At 43.0% G+C, this 21,086-nt stretch overlaps 2 protein-coding genes across 4 annotated transcripts in view; one reads left to right on the forward strand and one right to left on the reverse strand.

The window, feature by feature from the left end:
- Nucleotides 1–4,601: 4,601 nt before the first annotated feature.
- Nucleotides 4,602–19,140, reverse strand: tmem218 (transmembrane protein 218). Of its 3 annotated transcripts, none has more exons than XM_079651666.1 (4): nucleotides 19,010–19,140; nucleotides 12,330–13,798; nucleotides 10,923–11,025; nucleotides 4,602–5,024 (listed from the first exon to the last, which is right to left on the reverse strand). In XM_079651666.1, exons 2-4 carry the CDS (start codon nucleotides 12,437–12,439, stop codon nucleotides 4,890–4,892), a joined length of 348 nt encoding a protein of 115 aa, XP_079507792.1. In that variant the 5' UTR covers nucleotides 12,440–13,798; nucleotides 19,010–19,140; the 3' UTR covers nucleotides 4,602–4,889. The 3 variants fall into 3 exon arrangements, with proteins under 3 accessions (XP_079507792.1, XP_079507793.1, XP_079507791.1); XM_079651667.1 differs by lacking the exon at nucleotides 19,010–19,140 and having other exon boundaries at nucleotides 12,330–12,463; nucleotides 12,586–14,976; XM_079651665.1 differs by lacking the exon at nucleotides 19,010–19,140 and having other exon boundaries at nucleotides 12,330–14,971.
- Nucleotides 19,065–21,086, forward strand: part of pknox2 (pbx/knotted 1 homeobox 2) — a 107,373-nt gene continuing 105,351 nt past the window's right edge. The window contains exon 1 of the mRNA XM_079651650.1: nucleotides 19,065–19,184. The gene's annotated coding sequence lies outside the window, so the exon portion shown is untranslated. The remainder of the gene's footprint in view (nucleotides 19,185–21,086) is intronic.

Genomic DNA, 21,086 nt, shown 5'->3' on the forward strand with positions numbered 1-21,086 from the left:
CCGTTGAACAAGGCAGTTGATGCAGCCATACCACGTGTAGAGTGTGCATGGACCCCAGTGGGGAAGGCTCTCCCCACCTGTCCATAGGCATATGAAATGTACTTGCAGAGCCATCCTGTCAGGTGCCTCTTGGAGAGAGCTTTTCCATCCACACCATCCCCAAAGAACACAAACAGCTGTTCAGTGCGTCTAATGGCAGCTGTGCACCCTACATAACATGCCAGCGCTCGCACCGGGCAGAGGAGGTGCAATTTAGCCTCCCTATCCCCAATATGGGGTGGAAGACTAAAGCCGTCTAACTGTATAGCCCTCGACCTGAACGAGCTCCTTAGGTTCTTGGGAACAAAGGGGGGGTTCGGTCTGAGTGTCGCCCTGCTACGGTCACCCTGAATCGAAAGGCAACTCTGGTGCATCGAAAGAGCGGTCAGCTCGCACACTCTCTTGGCCGAAGTCAAGGCAAGCAGCAAAGCTGTTTTCAATGACAGTGCTTTCAGGGAGGAGAGCTCCAGAGGCTCAAATGGTTCTGTGACCAGAGCCTCGAGCACCAATGGCAGATCCCATTGCGGGGTGGAGACATGCACCACTGGGTGCTGCCACCAGTATCTGTAAATAGGACAGAATAGAGCCCAATGTACATGATAGAGCAGGGGTCGGCAACCTTTTTGATATGAAGTGCCATTTAAAAAAAAAATGTTGATCAGCGTGCCAACGATCGAGAATTATCAACGGGGGGGGGGGGGGGGGTGTTGAGGAGCTTGACGCTCGGCACCTATCAACAGGAGGGCGGGGGAGCCTCGCTGCGGGGAAGCAGTGTGTGGACCTGTCAGCGCAACTTACATGATGCCGAATTGAACAAACACATTTAAATAATTGGTTTAAACGGCATAATAATAAGGACGATCGTCCGTTCTGTGATTCTCCAGAGCACACATGTTATGATATTAGGGTCATGCAGAGTGAGATGAGATCGCTGTCCCTTTAAGAAAGAGAGAGAGAGAGAGAGAGAGAGAGAGAGAGAGAGAGAGAGAGAGAGGAGAGAGAGAGAGAGAGAGAGGGGTGTGGCTTGTGCATGTGTGTGTGTGGATGGTAGAGCGAGAGTGAGGGAACGTGTGTATGTTTCTGGAAGTGAAACGAGAAAGCAGAAAAACAGAGGTCTGTGATGTATTTTGTGAAACAGAAGAACAGCTAAATAAATGCAACGTCCTCCCAAGAAGAGCTCGCCTCTCTCCATTCATTTAAGCTAAAGTGGGTTATTGAACCTGAAGCTTGTTGCTTCTGCCCTCCTCGACTACGGTCTGGGAGCCGACAGGAAAGTTCAACACACAGATGGCCAGTCCGCCCCTGTGTAGCATGTTATTTCGATGAGAGATGAGCAGATCGCCACTGGGCTTTCAACTAAATACACAGCCACGCAAAAACTGCGTCATTTGTACAGCTTCTTATGGGTACTGCAATTAGTGAAGTGCTTTCCTCCGTGGTGAAACGATCAGCACTGCACCACGGAGGAAAGCGGCAGAAAGTCGCCTGGAGTTTAAGAGAGCGGCGCTGCGTTTCGTGCATGGCTTCCTTCTGCAGGTAACGGGGAGATGCGTTCTGGCAGCGGTCTCGTTCAGGATCCGAAAATACAATTTAAATATTTTGCACACTTATTCCACTTATTCCTAGTGTGCCACTGGTTACGGTGCCAGGTGTTGCTGACCCGTGCTCTAGACTCCTTTCTTCACACCACCGCTGGAATCCCAACCACTTCGTCCTGTAACAGGCTGTGGTGGATCCTGCTCTTGCTGCCTGGATAGTCTGAATAACTTTGTCAGACAGTCCCTCCCGTCTCAGCCTGTCCCTCTCAGGAGCCAAGCCTGGAGAGGTTGGCCCAGAGTGGGTAACGCCGCTGTTGCACCTGCGATGGAAAGGCGTAGACCAGCTATCTTGGCCATGGCTCGTGTGCAAATGTGTCCACCCCCCAGGGTGGATTGTCCTGCCGAGCCAGGGAGAACCACCACTCGCCTGGCAGGGGCTCTTGACATGAGGCTGGCCGCCCTGTTCTCCAGTCCCGGAATTTGGGGGGCCTTCAGAGATAAAAACATTCTCTGAGGCCCACAACCACAGGTTCTCCGCTGCGCTAAACAAGGCGTCGGAGCTAACTCCATCCTGCCTGTTGATGTAAGCCACTGTGGTGCGGTTGCCGCTCCTCACCAGCACAGGTTTGCCCTGTAGTAAGGGTTTGCAGTGCTGGAGGACCAGTACTACTGCCTGTAGCTCTAGAAGGTTGATGTGCCGAGTTTCTGTCAGAGGCCAGCCACCACCTATAGCTCTTTCTAGGCAGGTCCCCCCCATCCTGTCACGGATGCATCTTGAACACCGTGACGTAGGAGGTCACCCGTCCCAGCGGAGTTCCCTTCCGCAGATGCTTTGAGGACCCCCAGTATTGGAGGTTGCCCTCCACTGAGGGGGGGGGGGGGGGGGGGTGGTCACCAGACGTTGTTTGTGCCTCTTGGGATCTAAACAAAGGCCGGCAAACCACCTCTGGAGGCGAGTAAGTAACCCCAGCGGTACCACGAGGTGAGCAGCCGCCATGAGACCCAGAGTCTGCATGATGGTCAAAGCTGTCACCGTTGCCCCCTGTCGCAGTCTGCAAACTGCCTGAAGCAGGGATGCCTGTCTGCTCTCTGACAGGGTGGCACGTAGTCTGCCTATATCGAGCAGAATCCCCAGATACCCCACCTGCTGGTGAGGTACGGGACTGCTCTTCTTCCAATTGACCGCAATCCACTTTGATCAATTGAGCTGTTTGCCTCTTCCCTGGACCCTCATGCAATGGTCGCGAAGCGGCTGAAGCGCTGTGGCCACACATTTGCTGAATGTGCGTGGGGATAGGGAGTTGCCAAACGGCAGTCTGTCGTACTCCTAGGCTAACCCCTGGAAGGCAAAACGCAAATACTTTCTCTGCTTTGGAGCAATTTCGACATGAAAGTAAGCATCCTTCAGGTCGATGGTTGTGAACCAATCGCCCGGCTGCCCTAGTTCCAGTAATTGGTTTACATATGGAACTTTTTGCAGGCAATGTGCTGATTCAGGCTGTGAAGATCCAGAATGTCACGCCCTGTCACGCGGCAGCGGGGTAGAGGCTCTCTGCGCCAGAGTCTTGCACGGGTCTGATTTTCAAGACCCACTCCCGCCCCGCACCCGCGACGTGCAATACTGAACCCGCCCCGATACCCGCACATATTGCCAATTAGTTCCGCAACCCGACCCGACCCGTCGGCACAGGAACCGTAACCCGACCCGAACCCGCATATATATGAGCAGTGAAAACGTGCAATTATTAACACACGCAGTGGCATATTTGTCTCAAAAAGCGTGGGATGTTGGTTATTTTCTCCATCTAGGATGACACCAAACGCCTCCCAGACGTTGGATTTCGCTCTTGAGGAAGTGTTATTGAAATTGCTGTATTCTCCGCTAGAAGGCTTCACCTCAGCCATTTCGAATGTGGCGCGCTCAGCAGCAGATTGATGCGCTGCAGAGGTTATGATTATGCGCGGTCCCGCGGGGGAGAGGTCTGAGGATTTAAACATTAAACTAAATTATTATTATTTATTATGCAACACCCGCGACCCGACCCGCATCATCTTTGTTTTACCCAGAACCGAACCTGGAAAAAAGCGTTTGAAAAAATACCGCCCGCGAATCACCTTTTATGCGGGTCACCCGTCGGGTACCCGCGACCCGATGCAGGACTCTGCTCTGCGCAGCCTGCTGCCTGCAGGGAGCAGATGGGCGGCCACGCTCCGCCGCCATGGTCATCACCAGGGGGAAATACAGACCTGGGCGGTGGACTTCCATGGACGCCGGACCCGGAAGTGCTCGACAACAAGAAGTCCTCGTCATCATCCTCCCCGGCAAACGGAGCCATCCGCCCCGCTGGAATGGCGAACTTGAATGGCGAACGTGAATGGCACCGCCTCGGCCATATCCTGGTCCCACAAACACCTCTTTTCCCTGAGTGCTTTTTAATCCATTCAGTTTGATGTACATATTTAACATGTTTAAATTAAATTGCATTTTTTACTAAGTTTGTCAACTTGTATATAATATTTACATGAATGAAATGTAACTTAATGTGTGTAAATAGAATGCTTTTCTGGCACCATTGACAGGTTGACATTTAAAGATAAGGACAGGAGACAAAGATAAGCCAGGTACACACAGTACAGGAACATTTCTTAGATGTCCATTTGTTGGAATTAGTAACAATTCAATTTCTCTTTCGTCACTTATGCATAATAAAACACTAACATACAAATACCGTATGTTACTTCTTTGTGTGTCATATTTGTTTTGAGTTATGTTGCCGACACAGCCGATGGCACACTGAAGCAATCTTATGACTGTAATTCAAGTTTCACATTAGCTGCAGTCATTTTTATTAGTTTAACTACTAAATACACAGTTTTTGAGTCAGTGTATTATCCAATCACCAGGCTTTAGACTGTGAGATGCATTGAGAATTTGAATTAACTGTCTCCTCAGTGCCCTGTCTCCTCCTCAGTGACATGTGGGCCCTATACTGTCACTACAACTGATACTTGACAGAAACAAGGTATATATGTCTTCCTTTATTCTTTTATTGCTTTTCTTTATATAAAAGGTGGAGGGTTTGTTAAAATGATACAATGTATAAATTAAAGCACCTGTTGAGATCTCAGTTCTGTTGTTGACATGAACAGTGAACAACAACCTGTGAAGGGAACACTGTTTCTGTTTTGGGAGTCTTCTGTAGGTTGTTTCCACATGAGGGGGGGGGGGGGGGGGTGGCTCTCCTCGGCCTGCTTGTCTTAAGTTGTGCTCATCAGCCTGTGGTCCCGGTGCCAGCTCTGACCCTGGCAGCTCTACTGAGTTCTTAAGGCCTTGGCATACACCGGCTCCAGGAAGTGAAAGGGGAGCAGCATGAAGAACATGAGCAGAAAGACGGCGCTCACCACCGCCAGCAGGATGTAGCGAGCGATGAACAAAGTGTCCACTATCTGAGGAGAGAAAGAGTGAGACCGTTTACTGTCACAAGTTCTGAGTAACCACACTAAACAGCTTTTATCCAGGCAGTAAATAGTCTTCAATGCATGGGAAAAACATGGCAGGTCAATTAGATCTGTGTTTCCTCTATTAGCCACTAGATGTCAGGAGAGGGCCTCCACAAAGTGTTTGTGTACAAGCAGAGAGAAATGTGGGCACATTCTTTATCTGTTCTAAATGTACCTTAGAGGAATATTTTCAAGTTTTTAATACTCTTATCAACATATGAGTGGACAAATAAGCTTTATGCTAATGTTTATTATCATTTGTACAATGACAAATATTCTCATGAATATTAAACACAACAACCTCTGAACATTACAAATATTCGCCTCAATTCAACCTGGGGGGTATACTACGAAGCAGGATTTTCGCTTAGCTTGCTAACTTCAGAGAAAACTCGGGGTTTCAGGTCCTAAGAAGCTGGTTCTCTTTTTAGCAGGCTAGATCTCCATGGTAACTTACGCTGTGCGGCTAACCTGGTCGGGAGCAGGCTAAGAGATCAACTCAGTTAAAGCACTGCCTGCTGACCAATCAGAGCTCAGTGTGCAGAGTTTAAAGCGATCAAGTCATATTACAGGAGAAAGGAAATACAGAAAAGCTGCCGTTGCAGGAAAGACGGCCGGCAAAAATCAGCGACTGTGTGAACGTGAACATTAATAGAATATCACCTCCCATCTTCAGAGCAATCTGACTATTATAACATTAGCGTTAAGAAAGCTTACTTAAATATCTGCCACAACATAAGTAACCGGATCAGAGTAACATTAAGTACAGTCCGCGGCATATCACATCATAATGTATCATATATCTCCTTATCTGAGTCAGCTGAGCCGTATCTGGCCGTGCAACACTCACAGTGTCACATACTGTATGCAAAAGTATTATTTTAAGCAACACATTAAGTTGACGAAACACTCGAGACAAATGTAATTAAAGTCAGACCCACTTGTGTCTTAGACGGGGCAGTGATATCATAAACCTTTTAATGTACGCATTCAAACACTTTTTCTTTTACCAGCTGTATTCACCTTGCAGGTGCAGCTATGTGGCTTTTATCCTGGATAAAGTGTTTAAGTCATGGATGTTTAAAGTTTAACTTCTTCATATGTGTCTAATTATACAGTTGACTTTTCATTCAGGAAGTATGACGCTGCGCTGTCAGTATGCTTCTCCATGTTTGTGATTGGTCGAATGCTCCAAATACCACCCCTTTCATGTGAACACGCACCTAACTAGATAGGGCACGGCTGGCTTGAGCGATCCACTTGATAACCCGCGTCGAAGTACCGTTTAGCGAGAGCGCGTATGTTTTGGATTAGGCCAACCGGCTAACTCAAACATATCCAGGTTAGGTTGAATCAGCTTCGTAGTATACCCCCCTGGAACCTCTCTCATACAATACAAATGGTGTATGTGTGTGTGTGTCTGTGTCTGTGTCTGTGTGTGTGTGTGTGTGTGTGTGTGTGTGTGTGTGTGTGTGTGTGTGTGTGTGTGTGTGTGTGTGTGTGTGTGTGTGTGTGTGTGTGTGTGTCTGTGTGTGTGTGTGTGCTCGGCGCAGTTGTCGGCGAAATGTCGCTCCTCTGTTTTCATTTAAACAGCTCCTTATATCCGTTAGCGCAGCTAGCTGGCACCAGATGCTAACAACAACAATACACGTAAGGTCTCTCTCTCGCTCGCTCGCGCCACACATACACACGCCCTCCCGGTCCTCCCGATGGCCAGTCGCTGCCTGCCGGTGAGCGTGGAAGTGTGGTCTGCCACAAGCGGGCGGCAGGAGCGGAGCTATCAGCATCAGCTTGTAGATGGTATTTTAAACTCGATGCGCTCTGAAACTACGGGGCGGCCGAGGACAAAAAATACACATGCGTTAATCGCGTTAAAATAATTAGTGGTGTTAATTGTTTTTTGCGTTAAAACTTGACAGCCCTATTACCTTAAATAAACTCACTAATTAATTAAACCAGTTCAATACGCATTATTCTTATTCTTATCATTCTTTATGAGCGCAGTAACGGTAAGGTATCTAATTACTTAGTTATTTAGAATCCCATAACTTAGTAACAGAGATGGTCAAACTAAAGTGGTAGAGACATGGCAGAAATCCTACAATGAAGCGGGACATTGAACTGTTCACCCGTGAGAGGGCGATTAAGAAAAGAGAGCGAGCGGCCCCGTTGAGGGAGCTTACAGATGAAAAGACACAGGAAGACAGAAGCACAATAACAACAAGTAGGCTATATTTAGGTGTTTTTTTGTAAATAATCGACGGTATCAAGAGGAAGTAAAGTCCCCTGGTTTGTCCCCTATACCCTAACTGCCATGAGACAACTCAAAATCAAGTTTCCAAAATCCGACACTGAGGTGGTCTAAACACACCGTCAGATGACAGCGCTGACAAAGTGTGTTTCCCGCAGCGAGACGCTACAATACTAATTGTGGGCTTATCATGTTGATTCGGCCACAACAGAAAAAAGAAAAAGAAAAAGGCCAAACGGGCCGCGCGCACACACACACACACACACACACACACACACACACACACACACACACACACACACACACACACACACACACACACACACACACACACACACACACACACACACACACACACACACACACACACACACACACACACACACACACACACACACACACACACACACACACCAAGTTGTTTTCTTGGAAGTTTGAATTAAATGAAAATTATGTTCATATTTCTTTTTTTACAATCCTAATAATTGACAATGCAGAATAACGTGATGTTCACCAGAAGAACTTGGTATGAGTGTGCAGTGCACAGCTTCAAGGGACACTTGTTTTATTTCTCGACTACAGAGTCTTTACAGTGTCCCACTCATGCTGGTGCACAGTGTAAACTGACCATGGCTGAGACACAGTATGATAGACAACTCAGGCATCAGGTCAGGTTTAAGCTCTTGACAGCCTACTGTGGGCTTTGAGAGAAGGGTGCCATTCGACAACAGGATTGCAGAGTTAGATTTAATTTGAGATAATCTTGAATGATAAATTGTGTAACTCTGTGCGGGATTCAGAAGCCTAACAGAGACCTCATAGCTAACGCAAACAAACTCTCCCAAATGGTAAAAACATAGCAGGAGAAGAAACGTATTTACTTGCGTCCTAGATTTATTATTGTTGCATGATTATTATACCAAAAAATCTCAATCAAAAAACATAGATTTGGAGAATAGGAAGCCCCGAGGTGCTGAAATAATGACTCATTCCTGCACCACTGCTGAAGCCCCAGTGAACAGCAGCAGTCTGAGGACAGAAGAGTGGAAGTGTTCATTGAGTTGCTTCCTGAATGTAATATGTGGCATCTCTGAGTGGAGAAAACTTCATAAACGGATTGGACAGTAATGTAACCACGCCATGAAATGATCGTAAGACAGGGTCAACCCCACCTTTCAAACCTGGCCACTGCCTCTGACATGTGGCAAAGCAGCAGTTATTGATTCATATAGGAATGAAAGCTGTGTGCTCAGGGAACAACATCTGCAGTAAGGTGTTTGAAGACATGTCATGCTTCTTGTTTCACTAACGCCTGCTGAAAACTAACTGCTGAATGTGGGATGCTGACTATGTTCTGATCCTGCTGCTCTTTATCTAGATGGAGGATCAGCGGGGGCACAGGCCGCAGGGGGATGCTCTGATCAACAGGTCTAAAGCAAAAGAGGAGAACAATAGATCTTTAAGATTAGCACTGCTGTAGCTCAAGTAAGTTAAGTTTGGAGTTTATAAAGTTGCCATCGATATGTTTAACACTTCACTAATAGCTCTTGGTCTGTGTTAATATTTAGATCATGAGCCACCAATATGAGAATAAAAGCTGAGAAAACACCCTCAAGCCAGTTAATACCAGAGGAGAGATTTCACAGGGACTGTAATGGAATGAGAGTAGGTGTGTGTGTGTGTGTGTGTGTGTGTGTGTGTGTGTGTGTGTGTGTGTGTGTGTGTGTGTGTGTGTGTGTGTGTGTGTGTGTGTGTGTGTGTGTGTGTGTGTGTGTGTGTGTGTGTGTGTGTGTGTGTGTGTGTGTGTGTGTGTGTGTGTGTGTGTGTGTGTGTGTGTGTGTGTGTGAGATAGGGATGATGTATACCGTCTCTTATGGATGCATTTAACACATCTCACTTTTTAATTTGCCAATTACACAGCAAGTAGGAACCCAAAGTGTGGGCCATGTTTTATTAATGTGCTATTGAGCGCACGGGTGGTAGCTGGCAGGCGGGCGGGGCAGGTGGGAGAGGGGGGCTAGTATAACCCCCCCCCCCACCAGTCTGCAGCTAGACTAATTGGCACTATGATATTTTCACTTTGCTTAAACAGCAAGAGGTTGGACATTTCTTACACAGTGTGCAGACGTTCACACACTCAGACATGTACATCCTCTCTCTGCTGGGAAGCAGGATTTCAGAATGTTACATAAAAACATGATATGAACACAAGACGTCATTGACTGTCTCTAATGAAGCAGTTTTCTTTATATGAATGCATTTTTACCTCTGTTAAAATACAGTTTAATCATAGGGATTTATAATAATTCAAATGAAAATAAACTGTCTATTTAATTCAGGTTAAATATCAAAGATGAGTCATAGAGGGCCCTTCACATCCTCTGTGTTGCAGACAGGAGAGGCTAATCTCTGGAAGCTTCTACAGGGAGCCTCTGGATGGTTTATCCACGGTTTCTCAGTTTTAAGATACTCAATTTGAATCTTTTGTCTTTTGTTATTCATTCATTGTATCATAATACTTTGAGAATTCATACTGTAGTCGTGGTGTGTCTATGTTTTAATGACATGCCAGATTGGCAATTTGAGACCATTTTGGACAATGACAATTGATTTCTATTCTAAAAGCTACAGGGCACTTTAACATAGTTAAAATAAATAACAGTTAAGAACTTTACACAAATCAAAACAATGGGCAATTATGGCTCTTTGCTTCATTGTGAGGTGTTAATCTTACACACGATGTATACATGGGCTCTTTCAGATATTGGAATCAGTTCACATGCCCCCCTTTGTTGCCTCTCTCTGTCGCTGCTCTGAATTAGCACAAAGGCTGTAGCATGCGTGCTAGCTGGGATGGGCTCTGCTCTGTTATGGGGGGGGGGGGGGGCAGCTTGCTTGGCAGATCTGGCCAGCTTATTGGCACAGCCCGGAGGCAACATGGGGGAGTGTTTGTTCTGTGTTGCTGTTGGACTAAGATAAAGCAGAACAGCCCTTTACGACAAGCACACACACTGACACATGCTGTTTTCACACACACACACACACACACACACACACACACACACACACACACACACACACACACACACACACACACACACACACACACACACACACACACACACACACACACACACACACACACACACACACACACACACACACACACACACACACACACACACACACACACACACACACACACACACACACAATAAGACTGAACATGAATGATAGTACTTGATATACTATTGTCACCGATAAGCATGAAATAGGGATCTACTTGAATCTCCTTAAAGTTACCTTAAAGTCCTAAAACATTCCTATTTCACTCAGCGGTCTCTCTTGCCAAAATATTGGGTAGAAAATAAAGAACAAATCAAATGTGAAAAACATGCTGTTATTTCCACTAAAGTACACCATGCTGTCACAATGCAATATCCACAATATATAATACATGTCTGTGTGTGTTGAATGCAAAGAGGTAACAAAGAAACACATGGTATTTGTGTTACATGTAGTACAACATACTCATATATGAAAATGAATGTGAGTGTGTGTGTAAGGTGTGTGAGATCAGTACATAGACTCACCTCTATCTGTTTGAAAGGGGGGGTGGTCTCTGGGCTGCGTGGGAAAAACACCAGCACTAAAGTGATAGTGAGAGCCATGAGGAAAATGGGGATCACGGCTAACCTGGCAAAAACAAAAACACACAAAACACAAGCATGGTTCAGACAAACAGGAAGTGCTGAGAACTCCCACTGCTGATTTGTGGTAAAACTTGCCAGAAACCCTGGGTTATCGACTCATCGTAGGGTAATGGACTTTAAAGTACCAAAATAATGGCCTCTTTATTGTGCTTACCCTGTACGTTGTTAACTTTTCAATCAAGTAAATAGCTCCATGTTTCACCTCATTTAAACTTTACTGTAATTGCACCTTACAAAAGTGCACACAAATAATCATTTACTGACTTTAATAGTATTATGGTCTGTTGTAGACAAGTATTAATCAGCAGGGATTGGAGGGTGCATGGTGTCCGCAATCTATTAGTTTAGCAGCATGTGGGTATAATGACTTGTTTCATAGTCTTTAGATAAGAAGTCAGGAAGGAAGGAAACTGCACTTATATTTTCTTTGCTGCTCCATCTGGGTGAACAAAACGATTTATTAAGGAAGCAAAACATATTGAAGAGTTTCAACTTTTATGTGAGAAAACCACATTTCTTCTTTTTGTTCTAGTCACAGTCAAGGCCATGTAAGATTCTGGGTCTACTCTTCAGTTTGACACGAAGCGCAGATTCTTGATATTCCTACAGTAAATGTGTTGTCTTTAAAAACACCACTGTGTTCAATAGTACCATATATAGAATCAACGTGTCCTTTTAATGAAATGCATTGGAATCCTCATTATTTGAACATAAAAACCTTACTAATGCCACAAATGTAAAACTTAAAAAGTAAAAGTTATAGTTACTTATGTTCTAGAGAGGATGTGTGTGTGTTTGGTCAAAAAGCAAAGCAATATGACCTGGAGGGGGAGAGGTCAAAGGAATAAAGCATAGACTGATTCAGTGACATACATGTACATGATCTCCTGTCTGCAGTGGTGTCAAGTATTCAAACTAGCTTTGTGAACACTTTAATGATCAATATTATAATTATAAAACATATCATATATATTAATCTGAAATGGACCAATCTGCACAATGACTACTTTTACTTTTGATACTTTAAGGAAATGTATATGCTAATACTTTTCTACTTTTACTTGAGTAACATTTTGAATGCAGGACTTGTACTGTAACAGAGTATTCCTAAACTCTGGTACTAGATCTGAGTACTTTTACTAAGTACTAGATCTGAGTACTTCTCCCACCTCTGCCTGTCTGGGCTCACTTTATTCTCCAGCAGTGTGTGCTTTGTATTCTACCCGGGGCAGTGTTAGCAGTGTGAGGGTGCTGTTATCCCTGAATCAGGGTGCGGTTCTCACTCACTTCGCAGACCCGGATGCTCTCAGCAGAATCATCCCAAAAACCAGAGCTGCGATCCAGACGATCGATATGGCGAAGACCCCCGTCCCCACCTCCAGCACGGTGTTAGCCATGTCTGTTAGCAACGGTTCAAGCTGCTGTACCCGACATACACAGAAGTTAAAGAGTGAGGCGTCTCCAACGATTTAACAAGCGACGTTCGGTGCATTGCTATGAAAAGATGTAGCTTAAATTAGGCTAAATAGCTAAATTAGCTAACCGTTACTTCCAGTGATGTGTGCGGGAGTTAGCTATCACTGCTAACGTTAGCTCTCATATCCTGACACCGGCAGTGAAACATGTAACTAAAGTGTTCGACTTGCTGTCTATTAACCTGACGTTTCTCAAGTAGTCATTCATTCAGGGAATCATGGATGTATGTATCAAGTAAAAAAAGGCAAGGATGGAGAGCCTTCTCCTTAGCGTCTTCTGCTTCCTGGTAACAGCAAACTGAAGTTTCATTGGATACACGAACTCGAGACCGGCCTATCACATGCGACTTTACTGAAAGCACTGTGGCTGCACATGGGGCCTTTGCTTAAAAGCCTAATATCATACAGACGAGGCTAGACCTTTCTAATACATTAGCCTTACAGGGTTTACATTTAGCAGTGTGAAATAGTAACATCATGAAACTTTGTATTATTCAGTTTTGTATTCAATAGAGAATACTTAATATATAATTCAATCCTTTTTTTAAATGAATATTTTTATTATTTTAAAGTAAATATGGGGACATTGTAGTGCCGAGGACATGGAGTCGGAGGCGGTGCAATGGAGATGTGAAAGGGTACTTTAATAGAGAACAGAATAAGACATGTTGTCAGGTCGCAGCCCGGGTCGACAAGAGAAAGAGCCAAGAGGGCACACACCATATATAGGCAACACATAAAATGTCCGTGCGGGAACAATAGCCGCAACTGTAGTTCCCAGTTTGAATTATGAACCAGTGGTTAAATACGTGGTCACCACACAAGCCCCCCCAGAATTCAAACAGGGCAAAAATAAATCCTCGTGCCCGTGGAGGAAGCACCACAGGGGCCGACGAGGGTGTGGTCGCAGGTGAGGATGGGCCATGGAACGGGCCATGAAAGGAGGCCGCAGGAGCGGGTAGGGGTCCTAACGAGGGTACCCCCACCGGGGGCGGGCCGGAACGGGCCGTCGTAAGGGGGCCGTCCCCGGAAAGCAGGAGAGCAACCCGGCCGCAGGCAGACGTGCCGCGGCAACGGGCATGAAGTCCTCAGCAGGCGCTGAGGTGTCCCCGGGAAGCAGGAGATCAACCCGGCCGCAGGCAGACGTGCCGCGGCGGCGGGCATGAAGTCCTCTGCAGGTGCTGAGGCGTCCCCGGGAAGCAGGAGAGCAACCCGGCCGCAGGCAGACGTGCCACGGCGGCTGGCATGAAGTCCTCAGCCCATGGGCATGGGCGACGTCCCCTGTCGAGGCGAGACATTTATTTAAATGAATGAATCTTTCTCTTGTTAGTCAAGGAATTCAATGTATGATGGTTGGTCCTGTTTTTTTGTTCCGTGTTGGTGTAAAATGTAGCCTACATTTAAATAAAAATATAATTATAGTAATGTGAAAGACTTTTAGAAATGAATTGCACATACTAATTCCCGTGGGTTAGATGCACGTTCATAATGCAGAGGGATATAACTCTCAGAATAACGTTATTAGCACATTTTTACAACTTGAGGAACGAATGTTTTTAATAAGGGCTATAAAAGTGTTCATACTGGGTGGTTTATTTAGTTTAAAATTATCCAACGATTTACAGACCACTCTTTCCCCATGTAAGTGAATGGGAAAAAGTGTTTCCGGGCCGCGTCTATCGTTATTCCAACCCAGTTTAGATTTAACCACGCCCACTTCCGCATTACGCAAGGATCGACGTAGCTCTACGCGAGAGCGTCATAGACACGGCACACCCGCGAAATCTGAATCTGACAAGTGCTTCTTTGTCAATATGACTGACGACCACACTTATGCAGTGCTGAGGTAATGTTAACACCCGCGAAATCTGAATCTGACAAGCAAAATACCGTCCTTATAAACGCTGCATAATATACAATATAATAGTGCTTCTTTTTCAATATGACTGACGACCACACTTATGCAGTGCTGAGGTAATGTTAATTCATCATTAAATATTAATTCCTGATGGATATAAGAGGGATACATTAGCAAACATCTGTATATATAGCCTATATATAATGTTTCGTTTTTTTGTTTGTCATGTAACATTTTAACGTTTATTTAATTTTGTATAGACATTTATAATATGTTATAAATGTCTATTTTATTCTATTCTATTTGCCATGTAAAAATGAAATGTTGGGACATTTATAAAAATGTATTCCTTTACATAAAAGTGCTTTCCAGAGGTGTAAGAAGTGATAACATCTTGTACTTGAGAAAAGGTACAAGACGAGATCATTCCGATCATGGCACATGTGTGTAAGTAACAAGTATGCTGTATAATCTGCAACAACTGTCAGGCGATGTTATTGATTATCTTTGCAAAAGAGCCCCCACCAATATTGATTTAGAAAAATATATTTTAATTGAGAATTGATCATACCATATCATGTTATTATTGCAACTGTTTTTATTATATTGTGTTGTTTTTTTTATATATATATATATATGTATGTGTGTGTGTACAAATTAATTAATATAAAGTGTATATATGTGAGTGTGTGTGTATAAATGAATGAATACATCTGTGTGTATAAATGAATAAATACACGTGTGATTACATATAAGTGTGTGTTTATATATATGTGTTTATAAATGAATAAATGTGTGTATATATATTAGGGCCGGGACTCGATTAAAAAAATTAATCTAATTAATTACAGGCTTTGTAATTAATGAATTGCAATTAATCGCATTTTTAATCACATATAAATATTTGACCTGAGAACAGTGAGAAGCAATTTTTTTCACATGGATTTTAGTATACCATTGAATAATGACTGAATACATAAGCTTAAGCAACAAAACATTGTTTAATTTTTTCAAGGTGGTACTTAACAAAGACCAACAGAAAAGTGCAATTTTTTCCATAAAGTGTAGCAATAGCATATTTAGGAATATAGTACATTTCAGAGATTCAGGTAGCCTATAGGTAGGTAGACCTTCTGTAAACTATAACACTTTGTTTTTTAAGTAAAACACAATACTTTCAAGTACATTCAGAAGATTGGAAACCCTGGCTATTAGAAAACATCTCTGTTGCTTCAGAGGCCATAACAGACTTTGTTGATTTACCAACAGTTGATTTAAAAAATCTAATCAATTTCAGTCCAACTATCTCAATAACCTTGGCCAAAACAATAAACAGTTCAACATAAAGTGCCAGTTGCACCAGCAACGTAATAAATAGTTCAACATAAAGTGTACCATTAAAATAAAATAAAAAAGTGCCAGTGATTGACCTCAATCCCTCCTATTCTTCCAATATCCTGATGAAAAATAAAATCTCTCTGTTGCATAGGCCACTGTTTGATCAACGCGAATTGGGTGTGGGTCCTTGTACTCCGAGTCGGGCTAACGTCCACGCTAGCTTCCACGCTAGCTGCTATATGTTTTGCATTGAGGTGATACTTGAGGCTTGATGTGCTGCGGTGATATGCAAATTCCTTTTTGCATAATTTGCAAACAACCGTGCTCTTATTGACGTTTCCATCCGTCCGTTTTTTAAAACAAAATGTCCCATCCACGGGGCCAACCAAAGTGGTCTCATCAGCTTCTTCGTTCACGTTTGACTATTGTTCACTGTGGTTTGTTGTTGTTTGAAGTCATGAACGTTAGTTGGTGCTCCAGTAGAATCGGTACCCCTGAAACTCATCCAGTGAGAAACGTTCCGCGGTGCAAAAATAAGTGCGATTAAAATGCGTTAATTTTTTTGACGCGTTAATTTTTGTGTAACTAATTAATCTTAATTAACGCGTTAAAGTCCCGGCCCTAATATATATATATATAAGATAGTATCATTAAATAATGCTGTGTGTGTATAAATGAATGAATACATCTGTGTGTATAAATGAATAAATACATGTGTGAGTACATATAAGTGTGTGTTTATATATATATATATGTTTATAAATGAATAACTGTGTGTATATATATATAAAATAGTATCATTAAATAATGCTGTCAGATAAATGAAGTAGGCTACACAGTAATAGTCAAGGTTATATTCAATATTCTGCACTTACACCAGCTGAGATGATAAAACACCAGTAATACAATCTCAGGACTCTGGATCGTTTACTTTCAGTCAACAAATCCTTTGGAAAGACAAAAAACAACTATTCAATATCCTGCTTTACACCGCGACCGCTATAACTGCCGAAGATGAAGTGAATGACGCTAAAGCTACGTTCTTGCGTATTGCGGAAGTGGGCGTGGTTAAATCTAAACTGGGTTGGAATAACGATAGACGCTTCCGGGCCTGGCAACCAAACAGAAGTGTAGTACCGCCGTTTGGCCACCACGAATATTTTCATCTGATTCCGGCGCACTTCCTGGGGGCTTGGTGCATTTCAGCTATTGGGACGTCCTTCAAAATGGTGTGTCTTGATCGATTTCCGGGTCAAGTCCCGGAGGAGGGGAAGAGTCGAGGAGGGGTATTGGGATGAGACTCTCGTCATCACTACCCGATCTGCAGCTCGGTTATGGCTAGAAAGGATCCGTCTTGTGTAAATATGACGTCACGTTCTCGTTGTAACTCTCGTTGGAGCGGCTTGGAAACACATCTACTGCAGTAACATGATGCAACATATACACATTAATGCAGCAGGATAATAGTAAAACACTGAAAGGGAACATTTGATTGCACCAGGAGCTATCTTGGGACTTTTACTGCGACAACGTTGACTTGCCTGTGAATACAAAATAAACCATAGTGTTGGTGATCTACAGTGTTGTCATTCTTCTTTGAACAGCAAGACCGCTAACACCCTATTTCAACAATCAAACTCCCTGTCATTGACATCATTAATAGATAGTTTAGCTTCTCACGATCATTTGCTGTGGCCCACGATCGTAACTGAAATGCCGCCTGCCAAACGTAAACATTCAGCCACGTGACTTGCAAACTCTCGCGAGAGTTTTACACTAGACGGATCCTTTCTAGCCATAACTCTGCAGCTCTGCACGATCTGCAGTGCGCATGTGCGAGATGGTCCGCCATATTGGACAACTCCGGACGGCAACTCAAGTAGGACATTTGAGTGGCTTTTGGCAAATCACAAAAAGAAAACGCAAGAGAGATGGGTTATTGTTATTACAACGTGACTTCACTATTATTTAACAACTCTTTTTATTGGGCTGTTTTATTTGGGGTTAAGTACATTGTCAGAATAAGTGAGAAATGGATTTAACTTCTGTTAGACAGCCATATGCAATACATTTTTGCATACATTCACAGTAAATATGTATTCAGTATGATAGCTGTCTAACAGAAGTTAAATTCATTTCTCACTTATTCTGACAATGTACTTAACCCCAAATAAAAGAACCCAATAAAAAGAGTTTGCCACTTAACGCGTTCGTTCGTGTGTGAGGTACTGGAAAAATGTCTGAATATTTTTATTTGTATGCTTCTTTATAGTTCGTTTGCTACATTTTGTAATGCCATAGTATTTTTTTCTCAACTACATGCATCTGACAGCTTTACAATCAGATAGCTAGCTAATATAAACAATGATGACATATAATTGTTGGTGAAAGCACAGCAGCAGTAGGCCTACAGTATAAAGTAGTCACATTTAACTCCAGCTGTGATGAAAACATAAATGCATCAATAATCATAATCTTATGGGCTATTCCGCACAGAAAGTACTTTATGATACTCACAGTTTATTTTCATATTGATACTTTTGTTCCTGCAGATTGGTCCAGGTTTAAGTGGTAACAGAGAATGTTAACAACCTAGTAGGCCTATTGCTACTTTCACTCAATTAAAAAATCTCAGTTATCGTTTGTGAAATGATTTTGAACATGCTGGTTATTGACTGAATTTTGTGTGTGTCATTCAAACTGATGAGAAAAGAATAAACAGTAAGAATAAGACATGCTTTTTGATGCTTCATAGTTATTCCTAAAACGTATACACTGATTTATTTAATTTATTATTTCCAGTGGTGTAAGTATACATTTACTCAAGTACTGTACTTAAGTACAACTTTGAGGGATTTTTACTTTACTTGAGTATTTTTTATGTTTTGCTACATTGTACTTCTACTCTTCTACACTACAATTCAGAGGTAAATGGTGTACTTTTACTTCACTACATTTATTTATACCTTTAGTTACTTTCTTATAATAATGTGAAATATAATCAAGTGTTAAATCAGACTTTAGTTCCACCTGGAGTAAATTCACAAGCTACCCTGCACGTATACAAAGTCATTCAAACTAGCTGCACCTTTACCAGCTTTAATGCATCAATAATTTTTAACACATCATATCTGCACAATCACTACTTTTACTTGATTGCAGGACTTGTAACAGACTATTTCTACATTCTAGTATTTCTACTTTTACTAAAGAACAAGATCTCAGTACTTCTCCCACCTCTGATTATTTTTCCTGCACTGATTTTCGTTCTACTGGCGCTTCTCACCAACACTCACACGTGATTGCCGTATTTCCCACGGACACTGGAAGGCATCATCAGCCCGGTGTTGAGAAAACCGGGAGCGGAGCTGGAGGTGGGAGGGGCCAGGCATGGCTGACGTCACCGGCTGTGTGGAGGAGTATAGGCTGTGCTGTCAACCCAGTGTCAGTCTGATGAAGATTGGCATGCAGGTAAGCTGTCATTCATTTTCAATGTCAGTGCATGGGAGCAGGGCTTTACCACTTCAGCGTCCTTTTCCCCTTCCCCCCCCCTTCATTACAAAAGGCAGGACATTATTCATACAGTCAGACAAGCAGCCAGGCCAGAGAGAAAGAGAGAGGGAGAGAGAGGGGGAGAGAGGGAGTGAAAGAAAGAGAGAGAGAGAGTCAGGGAGGGAGGGAGGGAGGGAGAGAGAGAGCGACTGAGATAGGGAGGGGGGAACAGAGGTGGGGGAGAAAAAGAGAGAGGGAAAGCAGAGGATATGCATTTGTGTGCAGGACTCAAAGACCAGGGGATTTTTTTCTTGTGCGGCGTTTGGATTTAAAAATGTGTCGGTAATGTTTGAGACGCAGGTATCCAGGATGTGTTAACTACGGGGGGTTTTGTGCAAAATGTTGTAATCTAGAGAATAATCCTGATGCTAGAGACATGAGGACAGAATGAGTGAATAGCTGCAGGAAGCTGTTTTTTTATTACGGCTTTGTCAATTAGCGGCGGAGTGATATCGCGCTGTGGTTCTGTTTAAATGTACAATGAAATGTGATGTTAGAGTCTGTGCACAAACAGGTGTTGTTGTGTCTGTTCCTGCCACTGATGGTTCCTAATGTTGAAGTTATGTGGTGTTTTACTTCAGTAACAATGCTTTTATTTTGACTGGCGCAATTGGTGTTTTTTTTAAAGAAAAAAACGGATTGTGTTTTCATTCTTAAACAATTTCTATCCGATTCTATCAATGTTCTTTGTTCATATATTACAAGGATATTATATTATAAACAGTAGCCTAGTGTGTGATAGCTTGTTTGTGACCGAAACACACAGAATAGCACAGCATTCAAATTGCAGATGTATATTGCCTTTGGAAAATGTTGGAAATGTGCTTTTATCAGTTATTTAGATAGCTTGCTTATATTTGTAACTTCTATGTCTATGTTTATGTTTATAACTCATGAAAAGCATTTAAAAACAAAATAGCTTTTTAATGCAAAGCTAAGCTCTGCATTCATTTCAGAAAAACAGTCATTTTCTTCTGTATTTTAAAAGGTTGAACAGTGAGTTTAGCTACTTTGCATTTCTTGGTGAACACATTATGTGATTCAAGTGTTGCTCATGCATCTTAGTGAGGTCTTATATGTAGTTCCAGCAAAACCAGAACTGAACACTGGCCTTCTTTGTGTCCACTCTCCACACTTTCTATTCCAGATTACTAGTTTATTCCACAATAACTCCAATGACTATTTCACTAGGAGACGTTGGACTGGCATGAAATGTCGTCAGTATGATTCAGCCAGTCTGTTTCAGACAGCATGTCTCCAATAGTGGGGCCCTGTTGAATTTGGGTTATATGATGGTGAGGCACCAGGCTAGCTTCAAACCAACTCAGATCATCTGAAAGATACTTTTACCTTCAACACTGGCCCTTAAACAACACACATGTGTACATGCACAGATTAGCAAACATATCTAAATTAAAAAATAAAAAGTCCCATGCTGCTAAATGTTCAGGAAATAAAACTCTAGTCTCCAGTGTTAACAGCTGCAGACTGCGTTGTCATCTGTCAATAATAAAAGTGTTACAACTGTATATTACAAAGTAAAGGCCCCTCACAGCAAAGCGTATAGTCTGAGCATGGGGAGTACATTAGCTTGGTTGAATATGCCTCAACAGTTTGTTAACTAATCATCTGCCTCCCTGAGAAATCACAATGGCGATTTAGACCACTTTAGCTGCCTCCTTCACACACATTCGGCAGGTGCAGCGTGCTAAGCATAAAATCCCACGAGGAGCTAAACTTGCTGCCGCTGTGAAAGCAAACGCTGTGAAAGACTGTGTTGTAGGAGCCGTGAATCGCTGCGTAAAGACCAGAAGAAAGTCT

The sequence above is a fragment of the Notothenia rossii genome (genome assembly GCF_949606895.1).
Source record: "Notothenia rossii genome assembly, chromosome: 9".
Classification (NCBI taxonomy): Eukaryota; Metazoa; Chordata; class Actinopteri; order Perciformes; family Nototheniidae; genus Notothenia; species Notothenia rossii.

Excerpts from the sequence above, each read along its gene's own strand:
- tmem218 (XM_079651666.1), bottom strand. The coding sequence starts at position 12,439 with ATGGCTAACACCGTGCTGGAGGTGGGGACGGGGGTCTTCGCCATATCG. Across the intron at positions 11,026-12,329 it reads AGAGCATCCGGGTCTGCGAA|GTTAGCCGTGATCCCCATTT; the intron begins GTGAGTGAGAAC and ends TGTTTTTGCCAG. Across the intron at positions 5,025-10,922 it reads CCCCTTTCAAACAGATAGAG|ATAGTGGACACTTTGTTCAT; the intron begins GTGAGTCTATGT and ends TTCTCTCCTCAG.